This window comes from Onychostoma macrolepis, chromosome 06 (genome assembly GCF_012432095.1).
Source record: "Onychostoma macrolepis isolate SWU-2019 chromosome 06, ASM1243209v1, whole genome shotgun sequence".
NCBI lineage: Eukaryota > Metazoa > Chordata > Actinopteri > Cypriniformes > Cyprinidae > Onychostoma > Onychostoma macrolepis.
Window position 1 is genome coordinate 8,822,873 of NC_081160.1, and position 22,903 is coordinate 8,845,775.

At 36.7% G+C, this 22,903-nt stretch overlaps 1 protein-coding gene across 9 annotated transcripts in view; it reads right to left on the bottom strand.

Annotated features, from left to right (window-relative positions):
• Window positions 1-22,903, bottom strand: part of dock9b (dedicator of cytokinesis 9b) — an 83,797-nt gene that overhangs the window by 26,887 nt on the left and 34,007 nt on the right. For all 9 annotated transcript variants that reach the window (XR_009271680.1, XM_058778620.1, XM_058778616.1 and 6 more), the window contains exons 3-20: window positions 21,339-21,428; window positions 16,333-16,415; window positions 14,646-14,715; window positions 13,146-13,241; window positions 11,756-11,890; window positions 10,062-10,236; window positions 7,598-7,653; window positions 6,635-6,709; window positions 6,406-6,546; window positions 5,816-6,022; window positions 3,000-3,122; window positions 2,568-2,650; window positions 2,357-2,479; window positions 1,649-1,728; window positions 1,277-1,467; window positions 1,013-1,078; window positions 738-830; window positions 44-155 (exon numbers count right to left, since the gene is read on the bottom strand). Coding sequence is in view for 8 of the 9 variants with exons in the window: in XM_058778620.1 (XP_058634603.1) it covers window positions 44-155; window positions 738-830; window positions 1,013-1,078; window positions 1,277-1,467; window positions 1,649-1,728; window positions 2,357-2,479; window positions 2,568-2,650; window positions 3,000-3,122; window positions 5,816-6,022; window positions 6,406-6,546; window positions 6,635-6,709; window positions 7,598-7,653; window positions 10,062-10,236; window positions 11,756-11,890; window positions 13,146-13,241; window positions 14,646-14,715; window positions 16,333-16,415; window positions 21,339-21,428 (1,999 nt within the window). In the remaining variant the exon portion in view is untranslated. The remainder of the gene's footprint in view (window positions 1-43; window positions 156-737; window positions 831-1,012; window positions 1,079-1,276; window positions 1,468-1,648; window positions 1,729-2,356; window positions 2,480-2,567; window positions 2,651-2,999; window positions 3,123-5,815; window positions 6,023-6,405; window positions 6,547-6,634; window positions 6,710-7,597; window positions 7,654-10,061; window positions 10,237-11,755; window positions 11,891-13,145; window positions 13,242-14,645; window positions 14,716-16,332; window positions 16,416-21,338; window positions 21,429-22,903) is intronic.

A 22,903-nucleotide genomic window follows, 5' to 3' on the forward strand; every position in this document is an offset into this window, starting at 1 on the left:
AATATAAACACTTTCAGCAACCCAATTACCCAGCATGCTGTACCTGGGGTCTCCACTATGTCCCGCTTCTTTGTGCTGCTGTCACAGCTGATGTGGTAAAAAGTGAAGAGCAGGTGATGCTTTTCATGAAGTTGTGTGGGCAACTCGATTTTTATCTGCAGTACAAAAACACACCAACAATATGATTGTTGGAAGAAAAAAAAACTGAAAATGAAAAAGAAAATATAAAATATGAAAAGATCAGTCTGAAAAATGGGGTAAATAACTAACAATTAACATTTTACGTTGGGTTAAAACATAATCCTAAATAATTAAAATACATAAATGTACATTTCAGTGTACAATGATCAGCTTCCTCATATTTAGATATCTGGTTCACTATTATTATTATATTGAACATATTTAACTAACTATAAACGACATATTTGAAATTTGGAATATTTGACTGCTTTCATTCTGTGAATGAACACAAACATTTCCATTAAAAATATTCATATATTATTATTATTACAAGAGCATACTTAAATTACATAACTTAAATTTTTGATTTTCTTAGTATTTAGTTGTTCCCCTTTTGGTTCTACTGACAGCAGTACTCAAGTTATTTGTGCAAGTTTGTGCAAAACCTGATGATAACACCTTTTTTCAGTTTTAAATTCTGAACTCCTGTTTGTCTATATGGTATATTACTTCGTGCTTGGCCCCCTATAAAATATACATTGCATCCCATTCATCACCTCATCATAAAACTCTGGGTTCTGCTGGTGGTGCAGTACAGCTGCATAGGCATGTTTGGTGAAGAGAGGACCTCCTGGACGACCATAGATACACTATACATAACAGTGACGCACAAACAGAGCAGAGTTATTTGGCCCTTTAACTTTGTTTCAACAGGGCAATGCAAGGAAGGACAAAAATCAGTGGGAGAGGAGGGAGAGGAAGAGGGTCAGGAAAATACTTTGAGTATTTATTGTATATCAGTCATAAGAAAGGTATTGGGGCAGCCTTGTACCTTCAGAGGTTGGGCATCCTCTTCATCCGACTCTCTGAATTCCACACATACTGCGATGTTCCTTGCCTGAGTCACATAAGATAAAAACCAAACATGAGCCAGAAAACTACTTACTGTTGAATCTCCAAGGGAATGTTTTATGAGCAGCGAGTGTGAGCCTTCATTACACTGACCGTCTTACATGTCAATACCTTTGGCAAAGGGCACTAATTTTGGAAGAAATTGGAAAAAGCAAGAAGCTTTCAGATGATAATGCTAATATACCTTGGCGAAAGACTTCTGACTGTCATATTTGAGGTGTTTGGGATAGACATAGAGATGATTGTTGTAGGTGGTGAAAGGCTGAGAGCACTTGGCAATACAGGGAACAAATTCCTCCACCTCCAACAGAACACCGTCGCTCGGCCCATTACTCTCAAAAGGCCTCACTGGGATAAAGGATGGAGTGACACAATCTAGCCAATGGTGAGGAAAAAATGACAAGTGAGTTCAAGTGACCAATTCACTGCACAAAAGGAGGACACACATTTTCAGGAAATCAAGGTAGAAAATATGGCGAAAATATCAGAAAAGATGTAGTATGATGCAGTATGTTACATATGCAGCGTTACATTAACAAATATTTTGAAGTCTTACTAGCCACATCAGGAGGGACATTATCAATGGTAATGTCCAGGTTACCCAAGATGACAGGTAGTTTAGCCATCTTCTCAGGTCTGTTGATACAATTTTGACATACACATTATCGGTTAAATATTGTATTATTAAAATAAATTTGGCAAAACAGTAAAATAAATGTAATAATACAAAATAATCACATTTTTATTTCATCTCTTAAGCTCACTAAGGCAGCATTTATTTAATTTATAATTAATAATTAATTAATTTATTTTATTTTATGCATTTAATTTATTTGTTTATCAAAACTACAGTAAAAATTATTATTATTACAATTTAATGTGATGGAAAAGCTGAATTTTCAGCAGCCGTTACTCCAGTCTTTAGTGTCACATATTTTTTATTAAAATAAATACAGCCTTGGTGAGCATAAGAGTCTTCTTTCAAAAATATTTAAACATCTAATTATTCCAAACTTTTGACAGGTAGTGTTCATTCATATTAGAAGCTCATCTATCTGTTGGAGGCCTAAAAAAGTGCCCCTCTGAGAGGTACTACAAAACACATTCCTAACGGTGGGACCATCCACAGCTGCAAAAACACTGCAGAAGAATATGATCAGAAAATATTTCCATTTAAAGTCCATTGTTTTAATACTGAATCTACTGTAAAAGGGACAGGAATCTCAAGTGAAGATAAATCTGATGACATGAGGTGAATACTGACTTCCTAAAATCCGCCAGCAGTTTGAAAAGATCCTCTTCTGAGAGTTTATTACTGTCTTGACGGTACAGTGCGGAGAACCGAGCGCTTTTATCCAAAGTCCCTGAGGCATCTTTAAACACAGGCCTGTGGAAAAGAACAAAAAGATTAAATATTGTGATTGTCACAACACACAGAGAGAAGAACAGAACATTTCCAGACAGTTTTGGCTCACCGGGCTGCCCATGCGAAAGGCATTCTGTACTGGCCCAGTCTGCTGCAGGCCATCTTGGCATTCTTCAAAACCTTCTGAGCAACCTGTGAAGCAAAACACACACATTGTTCCCCACAACCTCTCCAGAGACATTTTATTAACAGTGAACTGGGCAGAAAGCACGTTCCTGGCAGTCTTGCGGGGGTTTTGGATGGTATCGTTGTGTAGTTTTAGGCAGGATATTGAAGGGGTCATTGTGGGATGTGGTAGAATTGTTTGCAAGTTTATGGATCCTAAGCCCTGATAATCTTTCCTTATCCTTGTAATAACCACTTATTGTTTTGACTGACAGTGTGTATTTGGTTCTTCTTGTTTTGTTTGGTATATGAATGTGTGTATGTTTGGGTCAGCTGTTTCGTTTCTGTATGTGTGTTGTTGTGTTAGGCTCATTGCCTTGCTGGAGTCGGAGCTCTTCATGTAGGGCTCAGCGCAGTGAGTAATGCCTCCCTGCAGAACTTTCTCGATTCGCGCAACCAGGAAGATGTCAGGGTGAGGACACGTCACAGAGAAGACACCCTGAAACACAAATCAGCACATAGACTTTTCTTACTGAAAAGATTGTGTCAGTTATGAATCCTTTTTCCAAATGAGGATGTCCCCAGATGTCCCCAAAGGGAGGTTAGATATAGATAAATTCTGGGACAAACTGTCCCTAAAGTATAGCTAAGTAAACACACTCACACACTTCACTCTGTAACTTTGCTCTGCACTTTGTAACTTCTCCCTTACTTTTAATGAAGTTTCTATCTATCTATCTATCTATCTATCTATCTATCTATCTATCTATCTATCTATCTATCTATCTATCTATCTATCTATCTATCTATCTATCTATCTATCTATCGTTCTACCATTCTATCGTTCTACCTTTGATTCTACCTATCATTCTATCTGTCTATCCATCCATCCATCCATCCATCCATCTTGTTCTGTTTGTAATTCTCTATCTATCTATCTATCTATCTATCTATCTATCTATCTATCTATCTATCTATCTATCTATCTATCTATCTATCTATCTATCTATCTATCTATCTGTCTGTCTATCTATCTGTCTGTCTGTCTGTCTATCCATCCATCCATCCATCAATTCGACCTATCCATCCATCCATCTTGTTCTGTTTGTCATTATCTATCTATCTATCTATCTATCTATCTATCTATCTATCTATCTATCTATCTATCTATCTATCTATCTATCTATCTGTCTGTCATCTATCTATCTATCTATCTATCTATCTATCTATCTATCTATCGTTCTACCATTCTATCGTTCTATCTATCTATCCATCCATCCATCTATCTATCTATCCATCCATCTATTCTATCTATCCATCCATCCATCTTGTTCTGTTTGTCATTATCTATCTATCTATCTATCTATCTATCTATCTATCTATCTATCTATCTATCTATCTATCTATCTATCTATCTATCTATCTATCTATCTATCTATCTATCTATCTATCATCTATCTATCTGTCTGTCTATCTATCTATCTATCTATCTATCTATCTATCGCTCTATCTATCTATCTATCGCTCTATCGTTCTATCTATCTATCCATCCATCTTGTTCTGTTTGTCATTCTCTATCTATCTATCTATCTATCTATCTATCTATCTATCTATCTATCTATCTATCTATCTATCTATCTATCTATCTATCTATCTATCTATCTATCTATCTCTATCTATCTATTCTATCTATCTATCTATCTATCTGTCTGTCTGTCTATCCATCCATCCATCTATCTATCTATCCATCCATCCATCCATCCATCTTGTTCTGTTTGTAATTCTCTATCTATCTATCTATCTATCTATCTATCTATCTATCTATCTATCTATCTATCTATCTATCTATCTATCTATCTATCTATCTGTCTGTCTATCTATCTATCTGTCTGTCTGTCTGTCTGTCTGTCTGTCTATCCATCCATCCATCCATCCATCCATCCATCTATTCGACCTATCCATCCATCCATCTTGTTCTGTTTGTCATTATCTATCTATCTATCTATCTATCTATCTATCTATCTATCTATCTATCTATCTATCTATCTATCTATCTATCTATCTATCTATCTATCTATCTATCTGTCTGTCTGTCCATCCATCCATCCATCCATCCATCTATTCTACCTATCCATCATCCATCTTGTTCTGTTTGTCATTATCTATCTATCTATCTATCTATCTATCTATCTATCTATCTATCTATCTATCTATTCTATCTATCTATCTATCTATCTATCTATCTATCTATCTATCTATCTATCTGTCTGTCTATCTATCTATCTATCTATCTATCTATCTATCTATCTGTCTGTCTGTCTATCTATCTATCCATCCATCCATCCATCCATCCATCCATCCATCTATTCGACCTATCCATCCATCCATCTTGTTCTGTTTGTCATTATCTATCTATCTATCTATCTATCTATCTATCTATCTATCTATCTATCTATCTATCTATCTATCTATCTATCTATCTATCTATCTATCTATCTATCTGTCTGTCTGTCTATCTGTCCGTCCGTCCATCCATCCATCCATCCATCCATCCATCCATCCATCCATCCATCCATCTATTCTACCTATCCATCCATCCATCCATCTTGTTCTGTTTGTCATTATCTATCTATCTATCTATCTATCTATCTATCTATCTATCTATCTATCTATCTATCTATCTATCTATCTATCTATCTATCTATCTATCTATCTATCTATCTATCTATCTATCTATCTATCTATCTATCTATCTATCTATCTATCTATCTATCTATCTATCTATCTATCTATCTATCTATCTTGTTCTGTTTGTCATTATCTATCTATCTATCTATCTATCTATCTATCTATCTATCTATCTATCTATCTATCTATCTATCTATCTATCTATCTATCTATCTATCTATCTATCTGTCTGTCTATCTATCTGTCTGTCTGTCTGTCTATCCATCCATCCATCTTGTTCATCTATCTATCTATCTATCTATCTATCTATCTATCTATCTATCTATCTATCTATCTATCTATCTATCTATCTATTCATCTATCTATCTATCTATCTATCATTCTATCATTCTATCATTCTACCATTCTATCGTTCTACCTTTCATTCTACCTATAATTCTATCTATCTATCTATCCATCCATCCATCCACCTCTGAAAATAAACAGTTAGATTAGTCCTCTTACTTTTTTGGGGTACTGCAGCATCCCCTCCGGCAGTTCACTAAGCAGCGTTTCTCCGTGAAGTGTGTCCACCCCTCCGTTTATCTGCATGCTGGGTGGTGGGATCATGGAGCGGACCAGTGGGTGATTTAGATCCACATGAAAATCTGCAGATATTTTTCGGCTGTTCTGCACATCAAACAGCGAAAGCACCACAAAGAAGGGCTCCACCTGAAGAAAACAGTAAAGCTGCATCTAATCTGTACCAGAAGTGTGGGTTGAGCTACAAATTGACATGTTGAACAGCTTCAACAAACAGAGGAATGTTTGCAAGCAGCATAGAGGCACAGTATTTATACTTGAAGCTTATTGAGAAGTCTTGTAAGTGTGTGTGCACATTAAACTGGAATAGGAGAAACTGGTTTAACTTTGAAATAATTACACATTTACCTTTATGTAATTATATATGGGGCTGACTATCAATATACACACAATTCTCCCTTTCCCATGGAGTTTGGCTGGTTGCCACAACACATCGCTCATCAGAAACAGAAATACTTTGCTTTAAAGCTTTAAAACCACAGAACAACTGTGATTGTGTGTGTGAATCTTACGTTAGTAGTAGGTCCCTCCTCATTTTCTGCTACACAGCTCTGGAGGTTAAAGGACAGATCATTGCAGCTGACCAGAACTCTCTTCCCGAACTTCTCCTCAAACTGCTTCACATCAGGTTCAATGCCAGACAAATCGAGTCTCTACAGGCCAAACCATACACATATAGCTTAAAACCAGTAGCTCACCCTGTGATTTAATGGATTATTTATTATTGGAGCTGCGGCTCACCTGTGTGTCAGGGTCCAGAGTAAAGAGTTTCAGACGAGTTTCACTCCTCATCTTGGACTCAATGTCTCTCGCACTCTGAAAAGGAAAAACAGGTTGCTAGTTGCTAATTACCAGCTGATTGTGTTTCCTGTTCCAGCATATTGCATGATAAAAATCATTTTCTTAATTGCTATTTTGTCTTAGTTTCCAGTGGAATATCTAAATATACTTAAAAACAAGATTAATGTACATGAGAAGTAAAATAACATAATAGGACCCATTTTTGGAGAATATATCTGAAAAGTAAATGTTTTTAAATCGAAATTTAGTTAGATTTAAGATTAAAATGGCATGTTTTTTACATTTATTAAACAGAAGGAAGACAAGAATGACACTTTGTGCATATGTAACATAATTTGCAATTGCACAATTATCTAATATCTCTGTTTACACTGTTACTTCTGAAGTAAATGCATCACGTTTTATGAATGTTTAGATATTTTCACTACAAAGTAAAAAAAAAGAAATAGTATAAATGTATTCAACATCATTAAAGTGAGATATCATGGGATGTGTGAGAAAATATTCTGACTTTAGAGAGAAGAGGCGCCTAGACGATTGATTCCAGGGAGGAGAGAGACGGCAGACAGGAGAATAAAGAGCTAGATAGAGATGGGATGTGTGTGTGTCTGTGTTCTAAAGTGTGGGTGGTTCATTGTGGAATGGTTGGAAAACATTAGCCTAGAGGACTAAGGGTGTGTGGAAAAACTGTGGATGTGTAGAGAGAGGGCAGACAGCGAGGACGCCAGCGTTGAGATCATACTACAGTCAAGACACAGGAGCTGAAGACCATTATTCACCTTCACACACACACACACACACACACACACAAACACACCCTGTGAAACTGTAGATGATTGTTTGTATAATCAGCTAATCAGGAAATCATGCGTGTCTATATGTGTGTCTGTGTGTTCACAATACCTGGAAACTGTCCTGAAAATTCCCCGGCGAGATGTCTGTCTTGCCCAGCTCATCATCTGTGTGAGAGAAATCAGACTTGCTGTACTGAAACACTCAAAACCAGCAAACACAGCCATTAGTCCCAATGTCTATAAATCAACACATAGTGACTGGGAAAACTGTCAGATAAAAGTGTCAAATCATAACAACAAACACAAAAATGTGGCTGCTCAAACATTAAAGCTGTCAAACTACATTTTTATGATTAAAAAGTGAGTGGATGTTGTGAGTGGATGTAGGAGTTTCCAAGAGTGTACAGCAATACAGTTTGTAAGGTGTTCTGAATGGTTTTAAACATTCGTATTTGTATATGTGGTTACTAGACTGTTTTGGGTGGTTGCTAGGGTGTTGCTAGAGTATTGTGGGTGGTTACTAGGGTATTACTCTGAAGTTTCTTAGGTATTCCAAATTGGTTTAAAAATGATTATATGTCATATATGGTTTCTAGGGTGTTATCGGTGGTTGCAAGTGAGTTCCTAGAGTGTTTGTATGCTAACTATGCAGTTTCTAAAGTATTAAGAGTGGCTTTAAAGGGATAGTTCACCCAAAAATGAAACATTCTGTCATTAATTACTCACCCTCATGTCATTCTAAACCTGTAAGACCTTTGTTCATCTTCGAAACACAAATTAAGATATTTTTGATGAAATCCGAGAGCTTTCGGACCCTCCACAGACAGCAACGCAACTGATACGTTCAAGGCCCAGAAAGGTAGTAAGGACATTGTTAAAATAGTCCATGTGACATTAGTGGTTCAACCTTAATGTTATAAAGCTACAAGAATACTTTTAGTGCACAAAGAAAACAATGACTTTATTCAACAATTTCTTCTCTTTCGTGTCAGTCTTCAACGTGCGCTCATAAGAGTACAACGCATGCATGTGGTGCTGCTGATACAGGAACCAGCATTCTCATGTAGAACACGGATGCGCTGCATCTTGTTTACAAGCAGCTTCATACTACTTTTTGTAGCTTCATAAAATTACAGTTGAACCACTGATGTCACATGGGCTATTTTAATGATGTCCTTACTACATTTCTGGGCCTTGAACGTGTCAGTTGCATTGCTGTCTATGGAGCGTCAGAAAGCTCTCGGATTTCATCAAAAATATCATAATTTGTGTCCCGAAGATGAACAAAGGTCTTACGGGTTTGGAACGACATGAGGGGTTGTCGTTCATTTTTGGGTGAACTATCCGTTTAAACATGAATGTATCTGGTATGGGTTTCTAGGGTGCTGTGGGTGGCTGTTGGGGGGTCCATGGAGTGTTATGGGTGGTTCATATAATGCTTGGTTGGATGGATGGTTGCCAGGGTGTTGCTACATTATGTGGCTTCTAAGGTGTTCTGAGTGGTTTTAAAAGAGGTAAAATGCTGTTTCTAGGATGTTGTTGGTGGCTGCTAGGGGTTCCTACACTGTAAACCACATACTGAACATATTAACTCTACACTGTAAAAAGTGCTAAGTTGACTTAACTTAAAAAAAATTAGGAAACCGTTGCCTCAAAATTATTAAGTAAATAATAATAATAAAAAAAAAGTTAAGTGAACTTGACAATTCACTTAACTTATTTTTTTAATTATCATTTTCTTAAAAATTTTAAGGCAACGGGTTTCCTAAATTTTTTTAAGTTAAGTCAACTTAGCACTTTTTACAGTGTAGAGTTAATATGTTCAGTATGTGGTTTCTCGGGTGTTCTGGGTTGTTGCTTTCTTTCCCATGATATTCCAGCCCCTAGATATGATTTGGGCTCCTCCCTAAAGGCAAGTCAAAGGATTCTTTGCCCATTTTATTGTATTAATCTGTCTATTGTAACAGCACACATCTCCTCAGCATGATTTGAGGTATCTTTCATGTCCATAGAACAAACATTGCGAGACGAGTTAGGCGCCAAAGTTTAATTCTTAGGGTCAGAAGTTTGTTCTGATTCCAAACCCTAAGTATGACTAATAGCAACAGTCATGCTCGCCTTAGCAAACTCCACAAGTAATTAGTTATATTTGGTTCTGCATTCTGATCGGCCGACAGGTGTTTATTGTTTTATTCGAGGCGAGAAGAAAGGAATGTGCTGTCCTTTGAAACTCATCAAATGTAAATAAAGACTCCCAACCTCCTCTCCTGTGTGAAATCCAAAGGGTTTAAGAGGTGTTAAGTGTTACTGTTTGTGCATGGCTATGTGTGCGTCACTTCAGGAGTGTTGGGTATATGGAACTATCTTTTAAAAGACGTTTAAAGAGTGGGTGGTCTCTTCAAAGAACACATACATGAAACACAACCACGCCAACTGGCTCTGCAAATACATGTCTGCGTATTCTGACTTTGTCAACAATCTTATATTATCATATAGTAATGTATCAACACATGTCAGTGAACATACATGAAATCAGATACACATCTGTGAAGTGCACACACTCAAACACACACCATCGTGCAGTTCTCCGTTCCTCCTCTCCTGCATGGCGAGCTCAAAGCTGCTGTGGAGGATCTTGTTGAGGGTGCTGATCCAGTCATCCATCTCTCCTTCGCTGTCTGCTGCCAGAAGATACGTGCTTTTATCCTGCATCTTCAGCTCAAATGCGAAACGACGCACCTTACTGTTCTGCGTGGTGACAGAGAAAGAGAGACATTTCTAGTCATGCCACGGGCAGTGAATAGCATATATAGCTCATATAATTTAGCCTTGGAAGAATTTGATCGGTATCTTGGCAAGTTCGAAACACTGTTAGATCTCTTATGAAACTCCTATGAAACTTACTGGAGTATTAGTGAGGTATTATTCTGGAAGAAAAATCTGAGAAACAATAGATTCTGAGAGGTAAAATCTTCACTTGATCTCCATTTAAGCTCATTGCTGTCTAGAAGAACAATCAAGACATAAGTTCTTCTTTTTTACTTTTCTTTCCTATGGGAATGTGAGCACACCCAAGACATTGGAATGATTTTACACTTTATGAATTTATGACGAATTTACACCAGAAATGACTCTGGAAAATATATCCATCCTGCAGCAGGAGCTGAAAGCCATTTATTCCCAGATGACTGCTGAGGAATATCTGGCTACTTTGCATGTGCACCTGTTGAAATGTTTAGGTTTTGGACCTAGAAATAACTTTTACTATTTCTCTTTTGTCTGAAATGTGGAAAACAGTCAAAATGTCAAAAAAAAAAACAGATGTCGAAAACGGACAAAACAGGTTGCGCATACCAAAGCAGTACTTTATTCTTTCAGGAGGGCTGGTGCATCGAGGAATGTGACCACATTTGCACTCACACACACACTGTGCGCACCACAGGAGAAAATGGAAATATTTGACCCTGGGAGAAATCATGCGTGAATTAGGCTGGACCTCATCTTTTCCTCTCTGCCTCTCGCTCGTTTTTATCTTTTTCTCTTTCTCTGCAACCCTGAGTAGCTCCATCTGAGGAACTGGCCATCCAAACACTGATATCCCTTTTGGTCGAGACAAAGGAAGGGACTCATGAGGATGTTATTAGAGATCTGAACTCCTTCTATAAACTGCTTTGTACTGCAGTAAATACACAAAACAAAGCATTTATTCTTCTGGCGTCCTTATGAACTTTAAAAGGAATGCTCTGGGTTCAATACAAGTTAAGCTGCATCGATAAAATTTGTGGAACAATGTTGATTACTACAGAGTATCATGTTAACTTGGTTCGATCTCTCAGTAAAAAAAGCAATAATTACAGTCAATTACAGTACAATGAGTTACAGTAGAAGTAAACAGACTGATAAACATAAATAACATTTTCCTTACTCACTGAATAAATTTGTACACAGCTTTTACTTACATTTTAAAAAAAATATTATTTATTTAGAAATATTTATTATTAATATATGTTTTTGGTGAGTTGTACCACATGACATTTTAGAACCTATTTTAACCAAGACTTTGACATAGAGTTATGAGAGATCTGCTGGAATGTATTATATTTTTTATGCTGGTTGGTTGCACCAAATGACTTTTTGTTAAAACATATTTTGAGAATAAAATAAAAGATTTTAAAATGCTTCATATAGTTGTCTTTTCACACATTTTTTGAGGAAAGGCCTTTTTCTTTCTTTATGACATAAGGACAGCATAACCATTACCAGTTACCTGGATGACACCCATGCAGGAGTCCAAGAAGATGGTTCCCTTGGGTTCTTTAGATATTTTCTCATCTTTGTAGAAGTTCAAGTTGTATGATCCATCTCCCAGCTGGGTCAAATGGAAATACCTTCTCTTAAAAGACTAAAGGGAAAGAAAGAGAACGCAAAGATCATTAAATGAAAATAGCAGATGTAAACACTCTATGTTTAGATGTTAAACTAGTGACCACTCTAAAAATAACATCTAGTGGAATAGGACCATGGGAAAATGAATTAGTGAGAAGTTGAAGTTGCTAATGCCCCCACTTCCTGTCTATCGCATGGTGAGCACAAATCTGCTTCTTAGAGCAGGACTAAGGGTCAGAATTTGCTTAGCTCTGTCCATGACTGAAAACAAGCAGCTGAACATAAAGCTATGCAGAAACTGCACTCCATGTCATGTCAATAACATCAAAACTTGATGCTATGGCTATGCTTGGAATGACACACAACCTATTATTTTTGCAGTGTGCATACCATGCAAGATATAAAAATCTCCTGTATGCATGAACATTTTTCAAAACATGCAGTGTGCAACTAGAGCACATTACTATATCCCACAATGCAAAGCACTCTACTTGACCCTTTAGTGAGACAAATGAACTGGAAGTAATATCAACCATATTCAACCTTTTCAACTTATTATTTGAATAAGATAAAGATTATATTTGAGGTAATAACTGTGAATGCCACTTAAAGAATCTGTCATCATTTACTCACCCTCAAGTTGCTCCAATCCTGTAGTTTCTTTCTTCTGCTGAACACAAATGAAGATATTTTAAAGGATGTTGGTAACCAAATAGTTGCTGGTAGCCATTAACTTGCATAGTATTTTTACTATAGCATTCTATGGAAGTCAATGGCTACATCAACTGTTTTGATAACAAAACTCTCCGAAATATCTTCTTTTGTGTCAACAGAAGAAATAAACTCATACAGGTTTGGAACAACTTGTGAGTGAGTAAATGATGACAGTACTTTCTTTTTTGTTTAAACTATCCCTTTAATGAATTAAAGAGATGCTATAACCTATCAGTGATTTTTTTCCACATACATATTGTTTCACTTCAGAAGACACTGATTGATCAACTGGGGTCATATGAATAACAGCTGTGTAATTTGCGAGCATGATTTCTTTTATTTTCAACTTTGAGTAGAGATTCCATTTAAGCATTCATTGTGGTGACAACAATATAGCCTACTAATTTATGAAATGTTTATCTTTGCATAATAAGTTGTGTTTTTTTTTTTTTTTTTTAAATATACAGTATATTCAGTATGCTACTACTTTATTTTGAATAGTGATCATCTCAGTCATCATCAAATCTGAAAAGGTCATGTGTATATTGCTAACTCACCCTCATGGTAACACTGATGGCACTGTTCATGTTTGCTTTATATAGCCAGCCGTGTTTGGACACACCCCCTCTTTGAGAGCCCAATGAGGCGGCATCCTTTAGGAACCAGGGAAGAACATAACAAGCACATATAAAAACACGTAGGCACAATCATACACCCACACACTGTGACTTCATCTGTTTCTTCAAGCCTGAACAAAAACATGTCGATATCTAACACAGTTTCCCACATTAGAGCCTCTGGACGCCCTCCTCCGTGTTTCAACATGAAGTCCATTTTCACCTGACCCCCTCAATTATTCATGCTCTCTCTCATCCCTACAGGGAACAGGCTTCAAACTGCACAAACAAACTCCACCCCTGAGTGAGCGCTCAGACAGAACGGCAGACATGGAGCTGGAATTCTGGGAAATGTAGGTGAAACCCAATCAGGGAATCAGATAGCCCAGAGACAGAGTCCTGCATCTGCTCTTTCTCTAAGGGTAATGTAGTCCCACAGGCTCCGCACAAACGCATTACTAATAAGCTGTAAGTTCCTTATTATTTATTTATTCTGCTTATCAGCCAGTGAGAACAGAGAGAAGGAGAGCGAGAGAAATCATGTCTTGTAATAGGCTGATGAAATATGGTGTATGTACGTAGATACAGTGAATACCATTTCCTTTGCCTGTCACCATACTAAGGAAACTGGTAGAGTAAAGAAATAATAGCACATGAGTTTCTTGAGCTCTTTCGTAAGTTTATCAAATAAGTGTCTAGACCGAGTGAGTTTAAACAGCTAAATATGATCAAATTCCTGGCTGCATAATGACATTAATCACTGTAATTACAGTGTTGCATTCTGAATCATATATACGGCATATTTGTGGGTTAAAAATAAAATAAACAAATAGACAAATAGACAGATAGATAGATAGATAGATAGATAGATAGATAGATAGATAGATAGATAGATAGATAGATAGATAGATAGATAGATAGATAGATAGATAGATAGATAGATAGATAGATAGATAGATAGATAGATAGATAGATAGATAGATAGATAGATAGATAGATAGATAGATAGATAGATAGATAGAGATAATATTTTTTGCTACAACATTGTCAACAAATGTTAAAATAGCAAATATTTTTTGCTCTTTGCTATCATAATTTGAAACATAATTCTGGGTTCATAATTCTTGGTTCTCAGTGCTATCAAAATAAAAGTCTTCTGACACTTAATATAATAAAAATAATAATTCCGTCATAATAATAATTTATCTTTATATAATCCATTTTTTCATAGCTTTATAGACTGAAAGTGTAAAATTTTTTTACATAAAAGTCTTTTGAGATTAAAAATTTCCAAGATAGTTTTAACATTATTTTCATATAACAAAACAAAAACAATCTGTTAGTTTGATTTAAAATCAATCCCTGCTACAAGTGTTTTTTTGTTTGTTTGTTTGTTTTCCCAGGGAAAACAGTGAGGAATCATGGGCAATTGACCCTTACCTCCTCCTTATCTGCATCCTCGTCCACTTCAAATACGTGACTAGCTAGTTTCTCTGGCCGAGGAACTTTACTGTAAAGGAACAAAATACAAAAAACAAACATAAGACACATAGACTTTTACATTTTCTGCCTGTGCAAAAGTCAATATCACAACGCTAGAGTATTTTCTAAGGTGTTCTAAGTGGTTTTTAGTGGGTGCCTATGTGGTTTCAAGGTGAAAAAAATCTCAACAAGCTAGATGATCATTCATATCTGTAGTATACATATTGTACGTCTAACAAAAAGGTTCAGTGCTTATAACTCAAGGACACTGTTGCTCTTCACTCACACAGCTGATGCAAAACACAGATGCATGTGCACATGTGCATGTGCCAGTGTTTGACTACTGTATGTCTGTTCAAGGAAACTGCATTGACAGGACTTTCATGAAGGAGTGGTGGGCGGATTGTAATGTTGCTCATCATGATGATGGTGATGATGATGGAGCTTCATGTACACAGCACACATTATCTCTGTCTCCTTCATCACCATCATCCCTCCTGCTTCCTCTGCGACCTTTACCAAATGCCAGACACTGGCTGTCTCCTGATCTCCACAATGTGATTTGCCAGTTATTGACCGCTGAGACATAATTGCTCCATCAGTTAGTTGAGACAGGAAGTGACATCAGTGGTTGCTGCCCTTTCCTGAAACAGGTGGATTGTTTATGTACTGAATGACAAAAGAGAGAGGAAGAGAAAGCAAAAGAGAGGCGGAAATGGGCTGCTGATGGGTTGTTGTTGTGTGAAGAAAGACCATTTCCCGATTTAGCTCTGGATGAGACCTCACTGTCAACACAGGGGCAGGACAGGATGAGGACACTGATAAAATTAGCGAGTAAAATAGCATCTCTCTCTTTCACACACACGCACACACACTCAAACACACTGTGGGTAAACAATGACTCTTTGTCTCTGTTCCAATACCTAGTGAGCTGCCTTGCTGTCAACTACCTGCATAGGCAGCTGCTTTCTAAGTAGAGGTCAAGCGATATATCTAAAAGTGCAGAGTGGCTAATTGGTGATACCATCGCCGATTTATCACACTGTTTAATTTAAAGATAGCAAATAGAATATACATAACAATAGTAAGCAAAATGTGATATTTATTTTCAATTAGATACATTAATCAATTTTAAAATAAAATTTATATGAAATATATATATATATATACAGTATATATATATACTGTATAATATTGCAGGTAAACCACTTCAATGATAATTGGATTTAAATATTTATTATATATTCAATGACTTGTTAAAATGACATATATATGTGTATTTGTAAATTATAAAGATATGAGAAAGTACTAATAGACATGGAACAGCTATAAAAAATTACTTTCCAATTTACTTTCCTTATTTAACATTTCTGTTTAAAACTTTATTTGAACTGTCCAAATAAATAGCACTACCCAGATAAAAGTCCTGGTGCTGTCAAATTAATTTCCGATACTTGTAGGCCAAACAGAAAATCTTTAAAAAAATATCTGATGCCAAAAAATTAAAAATGCAAAATATTGGCCAACACATCAGTCAACCACTTGTGATGTACAAAGAACAGATGGACTTAAAATAACTATCTTCGCCTCTTTCCATTGCTTTTCTCTTTATTTAGATCACTTTTAGCAGTCTTGTGGTCCTTACTTTGGAAGCTGGCGGAAGTCTCCAGAATAATCTTCATACTTGTAGTTCACCACATGCCAGTCTGAGTTGTAGGTCTTGATGCACTGTAAAAAAAAAAAATGTCTGTCTTCTCTCTACTGTCATATGGAAAGCACATAAACACATATGCCAGCAAGCACACACACACACACACAAGGACGCAAAATCCCAAAAAGGCTAATACACTACCAGTAATCTAATAAGAATCATGTTTTCCAAAGCAATCTGTGGCAACAGCTTTTTAGAAAACAATTTCCTGACTGTATCCCTGTGCTAATCACTGTTAAAGCTGTCACCACACTGCACCACAAACAGACACTAATATATCCTCTGGGCATTACATTAAAGCAGATTCAATTCTATTTGCTTTGTTGGCAAGGCAAGCATTCAGTCCTCAGCAGTTCTTAAAGGGATAAAATGAAACTAAAAGCCTCTAAAACCCAAAACGGCTTTCTCACCCTTATTTTAAATCCAATTAATGGAGAGAAAGAGGAAGGCAGCGAGAGAGTAGATGAGTTGACAAAGTAGATTTAAGACATTCTGAACGAAACATTCACGTGTTTATTCTGAGCTAACCGTTTCTGTACTCCATCTGTTACTTTTACTTTTCCTTTGGGGTTTTTCCATTTTTTTTTCTTTGGAGTAAAATATATATATATATATACATAATGTAAATTAAAAGATTTTCACATTATCTGGACAAAACATGAGTTGTTCTTATGAAGCTGTGTGTGTGTGTGTGTGTGTGTGTGTGTGTGTGTGTGTGTGTGTATTGTGGTGTTACTACACTGTAAAATATTCCCACTTCCATTTTATCAGACAAACTCTGTTTTAAAGGTTAATTGAACTATCTAATGTAGGAAAAAATAATAATAATAATAATAATTATATATATATATATACCGTGGGTACGGAAAGTATTCAGACCCCCTTCACCTTTTTAAATTTTGTTGTTGCAGCCTACTACTACTACTCCGTACCTCATAATGACAAAGTGAAAACAGAATTTTAGAAATGTCTGTAAATTTATTAAAAAGAAAAAACTGAAATATCTAAGTACTTAGTTGAAGTACCTTTGGCATCAATTACAGCCTTGAGTCTTTTTGGGTATGACACAACAAGCATAGCACACCTGTATTGGGGAATTTTCTGCCATTCTTCTTTGCAAATCCTCTCAAGCTCGGTCAGGTTAGATGGGGACCATCAGCGGACAGCCATTATCAGTTCTCTCCAGAGATGTTCAATAGGGTTCAAGTCAGGGCTCTGGCTGGGCCACTCTAGGACATTCACAGAGTTGTCCCTAAGCCATTCCTGTGCCTTGGCTGTGTTGTGTTTAGGGTCGTTGTCATGTTGGAAGTTGAACCTTCGGCCCAGGTTCTGAATACTCTGGACTGGGTTTTCATTAAGGCTATCTCTATATTTTGGTGCACTGAGCTTTTCTTCTACTCTGACGAGTCCCTCAGTCCCTTCCTCTGAAAAACTCCCCCACAACATGAGGCTGCTACCAGCACACTTTACTTTTTGGATGCTGCTCTGCAGTTGATGAGCAGAGTTGGTTTCCTTCAAACATGATGCTTGGAATTGAGATTGATCAGACCAGAGAATCTTGTTTCTCAGAGCCTGAGGGTCCTTTAGGTGCTGTTTTGCAAATTTCAAGTGTGTTTTCAAGTGTCTTCACTGAGGAGAGGATTGAGTCTGGCCACACCGCTATAAAGCCCAGATCGGTGGAGTGTTGCAGTGATGTTTGTCCTTCTGTAGGTTTCTCCCATGTGCATATATGATCATGGAGCTCAATTAGAGTGACCATCAGCTTCTTGACAAGGCCCTTCTCCATCAATTGATCAGTTTGGCTGGGCGATCAGCTCTTGGAAGAGTCCTGGTTTTGCTAAACTTCTTCCATTTGAGAATTATGGAAGCCACTGTGCTCTTGGGAACCTTCAATGCAGCAGAAATGTTTTCCAGATCTGTGCCTCAATACAATCCTGTCTCTGAGCTCTGCAGGCAGTTCCTTTGACCTCATGGCTTGGTTTTCGCTCTGATATGCATTGTCAGCTGTGAGTTCTTTTATAGAGAGGTGTGTGCCTTTCCAAATCATGTCCAATCAATTTATTTTACCACAGGTGGACTCCAGTCAAGGTGTAGAAACATCTCAGCAGTGATCAAGAGAAATGGGAGGTACCTGAGCTAAATTTCAAGCGTTGTTGCAAAGGGTCTGAATACTTATGTAAATGTGATATTTCAGTTTTTTCTTTTTAATAAATTTACAGACATTTCTAAAATTCTTTTTTCACTTTGTCATTATGAGGTACGTAGTGTAGATTAATGAGGGGGGAAAAATGAATTCAAACAATTGTAGTATCAGGCTGCAACAAAACAAAATTGAAAAAAGTGAAGGGGGTCTGAATACTTTCCGTACCCACTGTATATGTCAATATTTAGGCTATTTAGTATGAGCAAATTAAAATATGAGCAAGAATGTCAGGTTTTGAGAGAAGGGTCAAACTAACAGGCTGCTGAGCAGATAACTGACCACCCATAATCCTTTGCTATTTATAATTTGTGTTTTTGGTTAAAAGCATGAGAAATTTCAAGCACATGCAAATATTTACTATTCAGAATTAGATGTTTTAGCTGTATTTCAGGGGTCACCAGACTCGGTCCTGGAGGGCCACTGTCCTGCAAAGTTTAGCTCCAACCCTAATTAAACACACCCAAAGCAGCTAATCAAGGTCTTACAAGGTATACTCGAAACTTCCAGACAGGTGTGTTGAGGCAAGTTGAAGCTAAACTTGTCTGCAGGACACCGGCCCTCCAGGACCAAGTTTCGTGACCCCTGCTCTATTTAGTGTTTTGAATACTTTTTGTTAAAACAAGTTATGCTATATGTCACCATTAGTGTGATTAGTGTTTGTTGAATTTTATGGCATTAATTTCTACAAAATTGTTCCGGTGCACAGTTCCGGGTACTCAAAATAATCTTTTAAGTTTGTGCAACTAACTGATGCGCAAGTTAAGCAGACTTACATTGGTTAGTGGAAAGGTCTGCCAAAATAAGAAAGTTTTACATCAATAATATACAATTTGTTTACTTTGAATTGATAGCTTATTGAACTTGGGCTCATTTATGATTACTTCTGAGTTTAAGGAATTTATTTTATTTTGTTTGTAGAAAACACTGACCAACTTTAATTAAACTGAACTGTTCTGTGTAAACTCAAAAAAGCCCTGAAGCTAGTTTTTAAGTTTTGCGTTTTCTCAACTTCTGAATGAATTTTAATGTAGGAGGTTTTTGCCCATTTTACCTCTTGTTAGGCAAATCTGAGGTCTCATTTACGTCCACAGTACAAAGTGTAAGGGAGGGTCTGTTTAATACTCAGACTAACCCTAAATATGAACAACAGTAATAGTGACGCTTGACTAAACATTTGTTATTTTGAAGTTATTGTTTTCTTCCTGATGCTAAAACAAAAAGCATTTGGACAAATAAACCACTGAGTTATGACATTATACGAAAAAAACTGAAAATAAATAAAAGTTCTTGGGCAGCTCCTCTTGTTTGCCTTCCCTTGTGAATCAGATTTAATTGCAACTCTTTTGAAACAAAATGACGTTGGCTCTGGAGTAAGAGCATGATAAATGTTTACTCAATGATTCAATTGCACATATTTTATGTCAGACAAAGTTGTTTCCAAGAAGTTGTTTGCAAGTGTTGTTCTGGGGTGTACAGCGGACGTGTGCACATGACTAACGGCCCAGGCAGATGTTTTGATTTGTGAAAAGCTGGAAAACTGCCTGGCTCTCGCCCAGCTGTCCTTGATGATGTCATTGAGCTCTTTAGCGGGAGGAAGTATCGTTTTACGCTCTCTGTTGACGACGCCCAATGCCCGTGATATCCACACAACCCTAGCCTGACCCAGACCTCACACACACATACAGTTTATTCTAATGCAAATGCATATGCACATATAATAGAATTATTGAAGAAGTAGCATAAATGTGGAACTTCTAGGAATCTGTTTTGACCTGTTGACAATTTCTGTTTGTCCAATACATTGCTCTGGTTTTACTTGTATCTAAGGTCTTATTCCTTCCAATATGATCAATGATAGTCTGTGGTAAAACATGTATTTTTTGCTGAGTATTATAAGTTGCTTCATTGCAGAAAGCATTCATCTTGAAATATTACTAACAATATACATTTTATCTTATTTTTACTTTATAAAAATAAGTAAAGATTTCATGGCAAAAAAAGACATGTGTATCACGTCCTGAAGGTGAACATTTCTGAAAGAGATGTTAAAGAGATGATATGGCCACTTAGGCCTTAGAAATCTGCATATCAAATATGATAATACAGGCTTTATAGGGTTAAATTGATATTATTCATGAGTCATATGATTCTTATAAGAACCAACACATCTCATTTTAATGTAAATAATGCTTAATATTAGGCTTAGATTGCACTTGTTTGCAAAATTTAGTGCTATTTGCCTAACACAATTGACTTTGAACTATTACTGCCTGTAGAAGGCAAGATGTTTGTGTGCATTATCTGATCTAACGGCAGTAATTCATCAAGTGATGATCAAATGCCTGAGAAGAGAACCGTAACCAGGCATGCATCCAGACACGCGTTCAAGTGTATTTTTAAGAGATGATTCAGGTGCTTGGACTGCAGTGATTGGGTGATGCAGTACAGCCTCAGTAAATTGTGCCAGATTGTGGTATTCCACTGCATCCTCTCGAATCCGACATTTAAATTGTGGAGTGCAAATACTGTAGCAGCATGCAAATAGCATTAGACTAGGCACCAAAATTATTAGGTGGGTTTGCAATCCGATTTGCATAATTCCTTTAATGAATCGTATGCTAACTCAATATAACATGTACAAATAAATGACGTAATCAATGAATGCAATTCATTAATAATTCACACTCTTTTTCCGATCTGATCCATGAGTGTATGTTATATGCATATGAGGTCTTACCTCCTGCACAAGCAGGCTGCTGGCTCTCTTTTCTGCCCCATCTGGTACTGAAGAGTACAGAGTTCTGCCCTGACGCTTCAAAATGGAGATCTACACGGATACATGTGGAAATGTTTCAGAGACGAGCACATGAACATGCATAAAAAAGATCTGTAAGTGTAAATCTTGACATTTCTTGTAGCAATAAAATGAAACATATTGGACTATGAACAAAAGAGAGGCTTTCAATGAGTTTTTGTTTAAATAATAGGTTACAAGGAGCATTTGGAAACATTGAAAAAAGTGAAACGACCATGTGATTTAATTAAAGTGCATTTTTGTATTAGTCTAATGGAAAATCATAGTTTCCACAAAAATTAAAAAAGAAACCATTTTATTAAAATAGTATTTTCACTTGACCCCAGAGTGTTGATGTGCAGAACACTTACTGGTTAGCTCTACTGACTGCAGAAATTATTGTGTGTTTTATTTCTTGTATTTTTTTAAAGTACATAACTCAAAATATGATGCATATTTAAAAAAAAAAAAAAAGACATCACAATAAACATAAAGGCCTTTCGAAGTTATATTTATTTTTAGTTAATAAATTAATTCAGTAGTCAATTAATGAAAATTCTACTTCCATATTACAGCTAATTTAGCTTTTCTTTAAGGGTTAGTTTACCCAAAAATGAAAATTATCCTGTTATTTACTCACCCTCAAGCCATCCTAGGTGTATATGACTTTCTTCTTTCAGACGAATCCAGTCGGAGTAAAAATTGTCTAAGCTCTATTATTGCAGTCAGCGGGTGTTTCTGTTACACAGTCCAAAACACGTAACATAAAGTGCGCAAATCCATAAAAAAACATGCCTCACACGGCTTTGGGGATGAATAAAGGCCTCCAGTTGCGAATCCATGCGTTTTTGTAAGAAAAATATCCATATTTCAAATGTAATAAACACACCTCTCTCACTTCATCTAACTGTCATAAGCGGATGTCCTTCCGGTGAATGATGTAGGATGTTGCCGTTGCGTGATTAGTGATGAGCGCGGAGAGAGAACAAAACAAAACACTGGTCACAAATTAGAAGCACAAAATGAGGATTTGAAAAGAAAAATGTCAGAGGATTTTCGATATAAGCCAAGAGGAGACTGGTTTTCCTTTGGTAAAGTAAGGAAACTTTGCTTCCTTTGCTCCTATAAACAAACGTTGGTTTTTGTGAGACTCACACGTGCATGCGCTGTGCTGTCGTCCTACGTCATCTTCCGGAAAGTCAGTCTCGTGAACACGCGTATGACAGATAGCGGAAGTTACACAAAACTGTATATATCGTTTTAAATATGGATTTTTTTTTTACAAAAACGAATCTATTCGCTACAGGAGGCCTTAATTTACCCCCCGGAGCCGTGTAAGGCACATTTTTTATGGATTCGTGCACTTTATTTTACGTGTTTTGGACTGTGTAACAGAAACACCCGCTGATTGCAATGATAGAGCTTAGAAGAGCCAGGGCAATTTTATATTACTCCGATTGGATTCATCTGAAAGAAGAAAGTCATATATACTTAGGATGCCTTGAGGG